We start from the raw sequence: 14546 nt of genomic DNA, 5'->3' as shown, positions 1-14546 counted from the left end.
TTGTGTCATTTAATTTCTCTTCTCAAGAATTTAAAAACTAGTAATATTGGCTGTTTTAAACAACACCATCAGCGGGGTTTGTGAAACTGAAATGTATGCATATACACATATGTGCCTATGTATACATGTAAAAGAATGCACACATCACACAATACAACATTCACTAAGGCATTCCCCGTTTAGGCATGCATGATTATTTTTCTTATTTGCACAATTTTATGAAAATAATAATACATGCTAGAGTGATAACACTGGCACGTTCATACTGCAGCAAAGAAACTGATGATTCTGACTCTACTCTCTGCTCTATAACTCTTTACTACACCTCTAACCAATTTCCAAACACCAAGAGAATCACTGATGTATGACTTTCTGATATTGCAAAGAAATATAGAACTAAAGAAATAAAGACAGTGATGGTGTGGCAAACCAAGTTGTATATAGTCAAAACAAATGGAGAAACTTTTAAGAAGTGGAAGACATTCATCACAGAAAGCTCAGAAAATCAATTTACTTACTATAACAAAATAGACCTGTAAGCATGCCACTGTGCATAAAAAAAAAAGTTTAAAAAAACATTGTTTCATTGTTAACATATTATTACAATCAGTCAAATAGTTATGGTTTAGGCATCTTTTTTCCCCAGCCTTTCTTGCTTCTCAGATCTAATGAAGCTTCAACTTACTATTTTTAATGTGAAAAGCAAAAGTTCTAGATTTAATATAACAGTAAAAAGTAATTTGTAAAGCTACTTTTCTATTATTTACTTTGTACCTAGACATTCACTGCTATTTGAAATATCACACAAATCACACTCATTGATTTTTAAAGTTCTCTGCAAACTGAGGAAAAAATTTATGGATCTAAGAAATGAAGTAGTTTTCAATAATAACAGCACCTCTACTGTGTTTAAGAGTTTATAAAACTTTTCACTTTCATTAATTTAATCTTTATGTTATTTTGTTATGTAGACATTACTTTCTCTACTATATAAGTAAAGAAGTTAGATAACCTGCCCAAGATCCCTTATCTGGCTAAGGACCTAAGTCAAGTCTTGGACTACAGTTTGACTCTTAAGTCCTTTGCTTGTTCCAGGCCATCACCTTTCCTGCTTCCACAATACTAATTATCAAAAAAAAAAAAAAAACCCGAAACAAATAAACAAAAAACTCACCTCAGTTTGCTGACTTCTGAACATAAGAAAGGGGTTCTATCTGGAATCTTATGTAACGAAGTGACTCTAGTATAAAAGTGTCTTAAAAATAATGTATCTATTTTGATAAACGGCTATAAGTGAAAACATTAAAAAAAAAATTCTTAGCTATCTGCTTCTGCTCCCTGTTCCCGCTCTGCTTTCCTCTCAAAACTCTAAAACTAAAGCCATCCAAATGTTTTAATACATTTTACCTTACTCTGAAAATATCAGTGACAGAAAATGTCACCACTATTCTGCTCTGTGCTAAGGGCAGGAGGAAGCTCTGGGTTCTCAGTTAAAGTAACATCTATTTTTATCTGCAAAGGACACACCAAAGGCAAAGAGTGGAGTTAAAGGTTCCTATTCACAGAGCAGAGGAATCTTATTAAAAGGAAGACTTAAATTAAATATTTTATTTAAAAAAATAAAAATCACAATGTTTGATTAAGGATTAGGTCAACAGATCACTCAAAATGTCTGCTCCTTCAAACTGACTACTTACCAGAAACATTTCTATTTTATTATTCATAACATAAATAAAATTCAAACATTTCTTTCTTTAAATACTATCTAATGAATTAATTTATAAAAGCAGTGAGTGTGTGTGTATATATAATATATGTATAATTTCAAATTACCTTAATAGTTTTATCCATATCTCCATAGCACAGGGAGTTAAGAGAGATTTTAAAAGGCCTCCAAACAGGATTCAAGTTGTTTTTAATAACCTATAAAAAAAGATTTAAATACAAGTTAGAAAAATATTCCATTCATTAATGCTTTGTTCTTGCCTTTCCTAGATTCCCACCACTCTCATCATTCATCCTTCACCTCTTCACCCACCCAACTTTGTCAATGAAAACCCAGCTAGGATAATATTATACACCTGTTATATGAAAAATGCGATAGATTGTCTAATTGTGATACACTGTGAGAAAGAAAAAAACTGGGAAATATATCCACCCTTTATAAGGTGCACTTAAAAATTAAAGAAGATTATTGATTTTGTTGGAAACCAGAGTTTTCACAGCAGGACATAAGACTCAAATATGGAATAAGAAAGGCTGAGAAAGAACCTTGCTATGTTGGTTGTAAATTGGAAAAATAGTCTAAATTCATAATTTAAAAATTTAAAAATATGTATATATAATAAACATATATACACAAATATACATATTTCTCAGTTGTGTCCATTGAAAAGGTCTAAAAGCAATGACATCCCAGTAGAATGAGCACTCATATACCCTACTGTCCAAATACTACTACCCTCTTAAAGGAATAGGGTTCCATAAGAGAAATAGCTCATTCCAGACTTGGGATAGGTTAAGTACACGTTGAATTAAGAACATAATTTCACATAAAATAAGAGACTGCTTAAAGACTAATAGAGTAATGTTAAAAGAACCCAAGAACCATTTGAAGGAGCTCTTCCTGGTCAAATCTGGATTAATATGAGCAGCAAAATTCATGACAGTAATGAATTATAAATACAGTGAATATACTATAACAATCCATGGGTATATAATGATACTAAAAATAAAAGTGAGAGAAATAAGAGTATCTGCAACCCCCAATATAAGTGATTCAGGTATGGATCATCAATGGATGCTAGGACCACTGGGCGAAATGGAGGTTATTCATGCAGTCTCAAAGAATCACACTGCAATCACTTATTAATTACAAAGGGAAAAAAGTAAGACTTTATCATGGCACAATCTAGTGGTCACCAGCTTAACCTAGTAGCCCAGACTGGAATCATCAGTACTGGGCATCCTGACACACCCTGATGATGGAAGATACACATACTGTGTTCTTGATGGAAATGTTTGATCTGGACCTAATTGTAAGGAAACAAAAGAATCCAGTATGTTAGACATACTGGTCTTGATTACTCAAGAGATTCATAGCCTGAAGGTATAAGGGAGGTAGGGAGAAGAGGACTATATTGGGAACATAATAGCCAAATGCAAAATGTGAACCTCGATTGGATCCTGTATTAAACAAAACAAAACAAAACATATATAAAATGTGGGAAAATTGGGGAGATCTGAAGATGAATGGTATATTAGATGATGTTACTAAATCAATGTTAATGCTCTCAGTTATGGAGGTGTAGAGAAATGCCCTTGTTCTTGAGAAATACCTACCGTAGCATTTAAAGTTGAAAAGCCATGATGTCTGCAGCCTACATTGTGATAGTTTTGCAAAAGGGCATGGATATGTGTGTGAGAGAGAGAGAGAACACACATGTATGCAGTTATGACCATTTGATAAATCTAGGTGAGGGATACACTGGTATACATTTTAGTGTTCTTTATAGGGTTTTAAAAATTAAGCATAGTAGCACCTCCTCATTAAAAGAAAAAAAATGAGCATGCTGATTTTGTGTCTCCGGCAATTATATGTCTGAACTCAGATTAATATTTTTATAAATACATAATTTTTAAAAATTCAGATTACTGCAATTCCAAAGGAAACCTCAACCCTACTTTTCAAATTCAGATATTCACCTCTGTTCGATGAACCATTAGCCAGTTTCCATCAGACATCTGCTTGTGGAATTCCAGGTATGGATCTGACTTTCCAAATAGATCCTACATTAAAATAAAAAAGCAATTATTCTCCACCTAAACCATGTGAAACCACACTTTATACATGTTACATGTTAGCAGTACCTGAAGTTTAACTCTATAGTAAAGATATATACAGTACAATACAGCAGTAAATACAAATCCCAACACCTTCCTCACAAACACATGAGCCTGCTCAAGTCTCATAGGAGAACTTTTAAGGCACTTGTGATAAATGCTCATAATCCTGTATATCACGCCCTTACATGATGGCTTTAAAATACAGTGATCAATAGGACCCATTATCCATACAATATGTTTTTAGCTTGTTTTCATTATTAAGTGTTCATTCATTCACATAGCACTGAGTAGTTTTATATAAATGATCCCATACATTAGTCATACTAACTCCATGAGAGACCATGAGAAAATGGATTCAGAGGAGTTAAATGACTTTGCCAAGATCACATAACTAATTAATTGATGGATCTGAGCCTTGAGTTCATATCTTACCCTTCTATGTCCAATACTCCTTCAGCAATCCCACACATTTCTTTACACACACAAGGGAGCACACACAAGTAGATATGTGGAATGCACAACAGAAGTACTTCAAGGGCACAAAGTACATCCCCTATTTCCTTTGTAATTCACCATAGCACAGCACTCCTGTATAATGCTCAAGTACAATGAGTGTTCAAAAATACCCTTATTGCCATCTTACACACACACACACAAACACACACACACACACACACACTTACACAGGGAGATAAAATTCTGGAAAAATGTACAAATCGTTCCCAGAGGTAACACTCAGATAGTAAGATTGTGGATGATTTTATTTTCTCATTTTTATTTATCTTCATTTTGAAATTTCTATACTCCTTAGCATATATTACTTATTATTTGTGAAATCGAAAGGACACCTGTTAATCTCACAGTAATATACACAGATACGTCGTTAAACTGAAGATTTTTTTCAGTGCTGAATTTACCTCAGTATGAAATTAAGAAGATAATATTACTTCCTTCCTCAGCAGTCTAATGTTAAGAAAGTAACACATTTGGCACAGTCAAAAATATAAACACAAAGACTAAGCAGAACTTTTAAAATTTAATCGTATCTTTAAGAAGAAACTTAAGTAATGTACTAAGCCTCTCTATGCCCCATTTTATAAAACTAAGAACAGCATTATACATAGAGAAGTTAACTTTCCAAAAACACATAAACATGCCCTGTCTCACTTATCTTAGAAATAATCTTTTGAGAAAGGCAGAATATCATTATTACCATATTGAAGGTCAGAAAACAGACCTTGTTTGAAAGTTCATTAATATGACAGTAGTAGAACTAAAATAAGGATTAAAAGTCCCTGACTCTGGGATAAGTTAAGTCAAAAAAGCAAGGTAGAGGAACGTATGCATAACATATTATGCTACACTTACGGGCTGAGGCTGGGGAATATAAATACAAATACATACATACACACATGCACACACATATCTATGTATATAGATATACACATATATGTCTATTTGTATGTTTATATATACACACAGACATATACACAGAGACATACATACACATATGCACATGTATAGACACACAAAAAAAACCTTAGTTTTTTTGGAAAATGAAGGATTAAACCATAAAATACAAATTTTAAAAAAGTATTACATACAGCCAGGAAAGAGAAAAAAATATAGAGCAGACAGGGAAAGAAGCTAAATTTCTTGAACATACCTTGTTTTGATTAATTCTTATTGATGCCTAATGCCTAGATTTGGCTTTGGAACCATCTTATACATGATTGTAAAACAAAATTAAATCCAAAAAAAAATTGTAAAGCAATCCCTAAATATCAAAAGCAAAATTTGATTATGTGTTAATGTTACAGCATAACCATTCAGAGAAGAATTATTTGAAACACAAGAGTTGAACTGTAGAACTCAAGTGGAATATATAAGCCTAAAGACAAAAAGAACTTCAAAGAAAGCTCAAACTGTTTTCAGTAAAAATATTTTAATTATAACATGAATATTTATATTCTTAAACTATTAGATATTATATAGGACAAAACAGATAAGCAATTATGTAAGTATCTTTGGGAATCAACATTTCTGACGTAAGTGAAAAGAGGTGTTAACTACAGAATTAAAGAAATACATCCTTGTAATTCTACATCTAAATTGGAAATCGTTGTACAAATTTATGATTTAGTTTCCCTTAAAAAAGAAAAGACTTTCCTATATCTGTCCACTGAAAAATCCTAAAACGATGAGTGACAACAATCAATAAATGTTAAGCACTTCTAGTACCACATTGTGGACTCACTGTAGAAAGGCTCCCTTTGATCTGTCAATCTGGAGCAGAAATTAGATAAAATAAGCCTGGAACATTTGTCATGCCACAGAGCAGGAAGCTATCCAGAGACCTCTGGGGTCATGCCAAATGGTCTCATGAACAAACTTAAATAGGTTCCCTCCCATAGGCTAAAGTTGGGATACTTTAGGCATCAATAAAAATTAATCAATATAGTTCACAGCAATACTAAAAAAATTTTTTAGAAGTCCTCACTGGTCACATATAGAGGAATTTATTATTTTGAAAAATGGTAAATATGATAAAAAAATCAAACATTTCAACTTGTCTTTTCTGGACAAACTGTATCTAAGAATAAATAAATACCTAATGTGAAGAAGAATATTTCTCTCTGTAGAAGTATTCTCACAAGTAAATAAAGAAGCAATGATAGCATGAGAATATCACTATTTTAAGACCCTTAATAAAATAATATATCTAGGTAGTTGTCATCAATGGTCACTAATACCCCAAAAGACAGAACTTGACAATGTGTGCCTCTTGATGGAATTAATGCCACCACCTATGAAACGCATACCAATTCAAGATACCACCAGATCATACCTCTAGATTCAATTCCAGCTTACAGAAATCAGGAAATAAAGGTGGAGAGGTGAACATGTTACATGACACCACAGGGATTTAATTAGCTTATACAGTGTGTGGAAACTTCTATAGGACAAAGGAGTCAGTTTATTGAATAAATTCCATGGATGGATGGATGGATAGGAGGGAGGGGGAGAGAGAGAGGGAATAAGAAAGGAAGAGAGGGAGGAAGGGAAGAAATAAAAGGAAGGGGAGAATTTATAGATTAAAAAAATTTAAGAGACGTATTAACCAATTATATTATTTAAAAAGTCCTTAGAGATACACCAAAACATATATGGATGAAATGATGTGACGTCTGGGAGGAGAGAAAGTAGATAGGGGTAGGGATGAGACAAAATTGGTCATGAGTTAAAACTGTTAAAGATAGGTGGTGGGAACATGGGATTTTTAAAAAATACTTTTCTATTTTTGTATATGTTTAAACTTGTCCAAAAAAAAAAAAAAAAGATACTGGCTACTAGTCTAAGATATTTTCACACTGAATTGTAAGGTATATGAAAATGATGAAGACTATTGATTGGATTACAGGATTACATACAAAAATCACTTAAAGAATTATTCCAATCCATGCTATAAACTAAACTGTTGTGTTCTTATGTACTGGTACTCATTCTTCAAAAAAAATTGAATTTTGAACACAGAGGAAAATCTAATTAATAAAGCATGGAATTTTCACTTTTTTCCTTAAGTAGTCCAAATATACTCTCAAATGCCTCTTACAGTAATATTGATTGTATTAATTCTTCTTTTAAGCTATACAAACACTTTGATTACATCTAGAGGAAAGAGGTAAAGAGAAATGGCTTCTGCTTAAACACACACACAAACAGAAAGCAGAATTTGGAAGTAACTAACACTCAAAGTGATACTTAGATGACAGAGTTCATAGAATTAATTCCATTATTATTTTCTCAAAAAGAAATCAATGTGAGGCAAAACATGATACCCTTGTTGAAATCTGCATCACCTACCTACCTTATTATCAAGTTTTCTTGCTTCCATTTCAAACAAGACAACTCTGTTATCCTTTATTTCTTCAGCTGAAACCTATGAGTAGACAAGGTAAGTGAAAGAAAATGTTTTGGGGATTTTGATATACTCAGGAAGTACTGAATTATTCTGTTATCTAATGGTATATAAAGTCTATACTAATATGTGAATTCTAAAAGGTTTAATAACAAAATGGTACCATTAAGAAAGATTTATCACTATTTCTTTTATGCATGTGAAATAAATATTTTCCCAAAATATGCCTAGTCTGCATTATGCAACTTCCTTTTTTTTTTTTTTTTTTCTTTTTGCGGTATGCGGGCCTCTCACTGTTGTGGCCTCTCCCGTTGCGGAGCACAGGCTCCGGATGCGCAGGCCCAGCGGCCATGGCTCACGGGCCCAGCCGCTCCGCGGCATGTGGGATCCTCCCAGACCGGGGCACGAACCCGTATCCCCTGCATCGGCAGGCGGACTCTCAACCACTGCGCCACCAGGGAGGCCCATGCAACTTCCCTTTTAATGTTGTTGCCCAAACTGGATCTTCCCTCTTCCAGTGAAAAATCAAAGCCCTGGAAGATTGCACAACACTAGTGAGAGCTCTCCAAACACTGAGAAGCATGAGTAAATCACACACTATAAATTCAAATATAGGATCAATATTTTCATCCAAGGTAACTGAAAGACTTATTCTACTTAAAAATAAATTCCAGGCTATCATGACCCCAAAATCAATAAAGCTAACTACTGATAATGATCTCTGTCCCACACACAGAAGTCAACACCCTCAAAAGACTGAACATTCTCATGCCTCAGGAATCTAAACTAGGGCAAAACAGCTGCTCAGAGAAATGTGTTTGATAATCGTAATAATCTTCAAACACGGTTTTCTCAGAGAGCCAGCCTTCTCAGGCAGAGCTAAAGTAAAACAACTATCTCTTCAGGCAGTGATTACCTGGACAGAAACTCTAGAAGATAAAATATGTAAAAGCATGGCATTATATAATTTGAAATCTGAAACAAGATAATGCATATATTCATTTGCCCAGGTCCAGTAATCAGCAATGGAAAATTTGGACAGCAAAGTGCAAGCACAAAAGAAACATGGTTAAGAGTTAAGAAGTTCAATGGCCATGTCATAATACGAGATCATTCTGGAATCAAAACCATTACGGAAAGTCTCTGCCATGTTTGCTTTGTTGAGAGCCAAATTGATCCATTCAGATTATTAAGTAATTTCTTTCTCACTTGGGAATTTATGCTTCCATCGGGAAGAGGCAAGCGTTACCAAGATGTGCCTGACTCTATAGGCAACTTAAAAAACTCAAAGAAGGGATTCCCACACTGCATTTTTCTTTCTTTTTGGCACAACAGTTTCCAGTTGTGATCACTTTAAGGCAAGGCAACATTCGGGATCAAATGATAAAGCATGGCTGTGGAATATTTGTCTGACATATACGGTTTTAGCATGTCCTATTATGCTAAATCTTCAGAGGAAAAAAGACAAATATCTTATCGTTACCGTAATGCTTCCTTTCCCTGCAGGTCTGCCATTTTTAAGCACCAGTGGTCGAGTTAGTTTCTTACTGGAAACAATCTGTTAAAATTGGAAAGTGATAGAAAGAGCTATTTCACTTCAACATGTGAATGTTTAGACTGAATGGTTTCAAAAAGGGTTGAATATAAAGTTCGCTTAAAGTCATTAGAAATGGAAACATTAAGTCCATTCCTTAAAGACTTAGAGATTATAAAACACATCTACACCCACTGCAAAAGATTTCCAAGGAGCCAATCCTGATAGATAAAATCTCCCCACCCACTAGTTTCTTTATCAACTACTTCAAAGGTAAATCCTTTCTTGTAATGAAAAAAGAGGCCAGATTCTCATCACATATACAAATCACTGAGCTGAAATGAAGCCCCTGTAGGTGAAAGGTGGGTCTTAGAATACTCAATAAATGGGATTCAATTTTTCAGCTGACACATAACTTCAGTATATAATCCCCACAAGATGTCATTTTGATTAAAGTAATATAGTAGACCTAGGTACTCTCAAATAGATATATTTCTCAAATTTATTATAATTTTAGATACACTGTGATTTTTTTCCAAACAATAAATATTTCTTTAATTTTCTCTTTGATACTATTTATCAAAGTTTGAGAAAACTGATCAGCTCCATGTTGTCCTGGAGACATAGGAAATAACATGATCTCCAAAAAATTCAACACTAAAAAATAAATTCATAAAAGACAAATCTTAGAAATAGATATCACTGAAGAAAAATGACTCCTCCCTCCTGAAGCCTTCCCTGTTCTATCATAAATGGTCATGATCTCTCCTTACAAGTCAAACTGAGCTAGAAGCACAATGGTGAGCCCACAGACACACCCCTGCTCTGACCCAACCTGTCATATCCTAGAGACAGACAATTAAGCAACTACAATAAAATATGGTGAGTGTTAAGGTAGAAGTGGTAGAGAGGACCAAGCGAGCACGTGGAGGTGATCCAAACTAGTCTAGGGCGTCAGAGAAGGCTTGCTAGGGGGAGTAAGGTCCACACCTAAGGTTAGAGGAGGAGCAAGCCATGTAAAGGGATGGTGCTGGGGCCGGGGGGTGGGGGTGGGGGTGGGGTGGGGGGGTTGGGGGGCTCAAGGGGCACCAGTCATGCTAGTTAGAACATCGGAGAAGCTGCTGTTACTTTGACAGCATTTATGATTTAAACATAAAAACAATACTGTATTGAAATCTGCAAACTGCAGACAAGCAGTTAGAGCAATGGCATTATTTATTGAAATGTTGAATGAAACGCGCATACACACATGGTCCCTACCCTCATGAAAAATAAGATAAATTCTATAATGTTCAAGCCAAACATACTAATATGTGAACTCAGTCTTTAAAGTGATTACAGCGTTTTTCAACTTTAGCAATTAAACTAATGAGCACCTATCAGAAACACCCAATTCTTTGGTTCAAATTTAGACAAAACATTTATATTATATATACTCACTTGTCCAAGGGTACATTCACATTCTCCTAAGAAGTCGTCATCACTCAGCTCGATGGTTTTGTTGTCAATGTCATAAATCCCAAATTTCAATTTCTGAACCACTTCAAAGTAGTAATCAATAATAAATGTCTTGGAAAATTTGGGATTCAAGCAATTCTTAATCCTTTCTGTGCGCTCAACCTATATTCACTCCCCCAAAATAAAAAAGTTTCTTCAGATCAAAGGTGCATGTGTTTAATATCTTTACATACTACATGTAACTAAATACAGGTATGGTAGCTAAAAGAAGTGTCTATATGTGTATGAAAAATTTCACAATCAAGGACAAACTTGCCCAAAAAACTGCAATAACAGATGAGATGGTTTTATTATTTTTAACGTTTTTAATAAACTCTTCATATTATCAAAAGAGCAATACAGATTGCTTTTCACCTACAAGTATTTAACATTACCTCATACCACTGTTGACCACTCGTATTCAAAAATAACACACATAAAGGGTCTGACTTTGACCCTACATCTTTATCCAGAAGATTGTCACAGGAAATATTCAGCTCCACCTTTGTGACACACTGGGCAGCCATCTCTTGAGCTGTAAGAAAAACAAAGAAATGAGAAAGCCAGTGAAATGATGCCTTTAAGAAGCACATGCATTCCTTGGGAATTCCCTAGCAGTCCAGCGGTTAGGACAGTTAGGCCCCGGCACTTTCACTGCCAGGGCCTGGGTTCGGTCCCTGGTCAGGGAACTAAGATCCTGCAAGCTGTGTGGCATGGCCAAAAAAAAAAAAAAAGGAACATGCATTCCTAATGAAGTATCTGAATTCTTAAGACAAATTGTCAGAATAGGATAACAGAGTGAACTTGCTAGAATAAGACTTTGTTATATGTGCTTCCAGGCAATTCAGACGTCTTATTAGCCCATGCTAGTGATATTGCTTCAGTCAGATTCTCTTGCTGGGATAAAACTCATTTACTGTGTGACAATAAAATGAAGCTTTGAAGATGGCAAAAAAGACATATTAATCTTTTCATCACTACAAATTTTACCATTCAGAAAAACTCCAAGTATAATCTTGATCCTTCTTTTAAACATAGCCTTCTGCTACAAGACAAAACAGATTAAACCTCAACCTTAATTTTATCTTTATCTGACAAGATACTGAGTAAGATATTTGCCATTTTCAAGGAAATTTTGGCTAAGACCCAAGGCTGGGGAATAAAAGACCCCAAACACCCCTCCTCTCCTCACCCCATCCCCGCACATTTTACAGCAGTGGTTCTCAAGCTTTGTTGCTTTTGGAATCACCTGGGGAGCTTTCAAAGCCACTGAGGCTGGTGTCCCACACAAAGAGATGTAATCTAACTGGTTTAGGGTGCAACCTGGGCATCGGCTCCTTGGATGATTTCCATGTGCAGACAAGGTTGACAAACCCACTATTCTACAGAGAGCATCCAGCAAATAGGCATGGCTCATTTTTCGTCAAGACTTGCTAAGAAACACCAGAGTTAGCCTAACTTTCACCCAGCCCTCCTTGCCCCAACCTCCAATCATTATATGAAGAGGACTGGGGAGAGGGCGCATTAGCTGGGGGCTGGCCCTGAGAGATGATGCAGTGTTGAGGGTGAGCTACTTTCCTTCCTGAACCCAGGGAAAGAAAGGGCCTGCAGGTGTCACCAAGAAGAGGAAGCAGGCATTACATGCCCCAGCTGGAAGTCCACTTAGCCAGCTGTCTAAAGCAAAGTGGAGTTGCAGGTTCTGGAGGCAGAAAGGTACCTCCTCCCCTAGAGCTGCTGGCAACATCCTTAGAATGTGTAGTAGTTAGTGCCCTTGTCTTCCACACTGAGATTTAGCTGACATTCTGGGACTACAGGAACAAATCTACTCATCATCTTGTTAGATTCAAACAGGATTTCTGTGCTGTACAAAATGTGTGATCAGTTCTGAAATAATAAGGATCACGATTAGAAGAGCTCTTTGGCAGTGTCAAAAAACAACTCATATCTTATAGAAACTAAATACGCTGTTAGACTCTAAAAACAGCAGCAATCCTCAATGTGTGTCAAAAAATGCAATACTAGCATTTAAGATTCCTAAATTAAACAGAATAATAAGGTAGGTTTTGTAGTCTTAGTAGCTAAAAATTCCTTTTAAAAGCCATGATATATGTATGTCCCTTCACCTGAGAAGAGAATTATTCCCTAATAAGCAACAAACTTCACAAATTCCCAATTTGCTTCCTAAATTCCCTATGTAGGGATGTTGTAGTAAGACTAAAACTACTACGGCCTTTTACTATGAAGTCAGATTTTTTTTTTTTGGCCACTTTACATGCATCAAAATTATTAAGTGGTAAAATACACAGTACTGACAACCTGTACGTAAGATACTAAGGTCAAGGAGAAATCAATAAAGCAGACAGAGGAGAATTAACAGTATTAAGAGTGCAGGTGAGACTGACACTGCCAGGGCTTTGAAATCTCATTTAAACAGGTGAAGAGGGAAACAGTACAGGGACAGGAAAGAACAAGACAAGAGAAGCCAGCATCTGTGTCAGGGAAAGCCAAGCAAGACAGAAAGCGGGGCAAGTATAGAGTGTCCTGAGAGCCAGGTTGAAGGACTCAGTAGGTGCGTAATAAGGTACTACCGCAAGTTCTCAAACTGGGGATAACAGGATGAAATGGTTTATTTTAAAATAAAATAAATAAAATAAAAGTAAATAAAATAAATTCGACAGACAAATGGATAAAGAAGATGTGGTACATATATACAATGGAATATTACTCAGCCATAAAAAGGAACGAAATTGGGTCATTTGTAGAGACGCGGATGAATCTAGAGACTGTCATACAGAGTGAAGTAAGTCAGAAACAGAAAAACAAATATTGTATACTAATGCATATATGTGGAACCTAGAAAAATGGTACAGATGAACCGGTTTGCAGAGCAGAAATTGAGACACAGATGTAGAGAACAAACATATGGACACCAAGGGGGGAAAGCGGCGGGGGATGGGTGGTGGTGGCGGTGGTGTGCTGAATTGGGCGATTGGGATTGACATGTATACACTGATGTGTATAAAATGGATAACTAATAAGAACCTGCTGCATAAAAAAATAAATAAAATTCAAAACAAAACAAAATAAAATAAAATGTCACTTGTGTCAAACCACTTCGAATTTTATCTTGGAATTTAGAACACTCCAACATATGAAGAAAGTCTCTTCATCCAGTAATATGCAAAATACAGAACTTACCAAAATTAGAATGTCTTCACACCGATTTAATTCAGAAGATTAGTTATTTATTTTCTGAAATATATACTAGAGGCATTTGCAAAAATAGTGTGAATACAATCACCATTCTTTCTCACTTTGATTTATGAAAAAAGAAAAAGTGCTAAAAACATAATAAGAGGCAAGAAGAAACTAGTAGGAAAGGGGAGATACCTCAAAACTCAAAAGCACAGAGACAATGGTCCAGGGACTTTGAAGCTATGCACATCCATGAAGTCTCTGGCATACTGACACTGGGGCCTTATCTTCAATCTCTTCTTCCTTTAGATTGTGCATGCCTAATTCTCCTCTTCTGTGCCTTTGACTAGTACCTCTTCCCCTCCCATCCAAGAAACTGTGAGCATCCCTTTAGGCTCTGTCACCTCCTGACCTGTGGCTACCTTTATTTCTTTGACCTGACCCCTCTCAAGGCTTCAGCCATCCACTTGGCATAAGGTACTCCCAAACCTATATCCTTCACCCCTGTCCCTATGCACAGTTACTTTTACCCTATTTTACATCTACTGTTTTCAG

General features: G+C 35.5%; 1 protein-coding gene across 1 annotated transcript in view; it reads right to left on the bottom strand.

The window, feature by feature from the left end:
• The window catches only part of CPNE3 (copine 3), a 52438-nt gene that overhangs the window by 22514 nt on the left and 15378 nt on the right, over positions 1-14546 (bottom strand). The window contains exons 3-8 of the mRNA XM_060116528.1: positions 11192-11331; positions 10740-10919; positions 9249-9323; positions 7715-7786; positions 3706-3789; positions 1834-1923 (exon numbers count right to left, since the gene is read on the bottom strand). Of these exons, the coding sequence (XP_059972511.1) occupies positions 1834-1923; positions 3706-3789; positions 7715-7786; positions 9249-9323; positions 10740-10919; positions 11192-11331 (641 nt within the window). The remainder of the gene's footprint in view (positions 1-1833; positions 1924-3705; positions 3790-7714; positions 7787-9248; positions 9324-10739; positions 10920-11191; positions 11332-14546) is intronic.

This window comes from Mesoplodon densirostris, chromosome 13 (genome assembly GCF_025265405.1).
Source record: "Mesoplodon densirostris isolate mMesDen1 chromosome 13, mMesDen1 primary haplotype, whole genome shotgun sequence".
NCBI lineage: Eukaryota > Metazoa > Chordata > Mammalia > Artiodactyla > Ziphiidae > Mesoplodon > Mesoplodon densirostris.
This window is presented reverse-complemented; position numbering and strand designations above follow the sequence as displayed.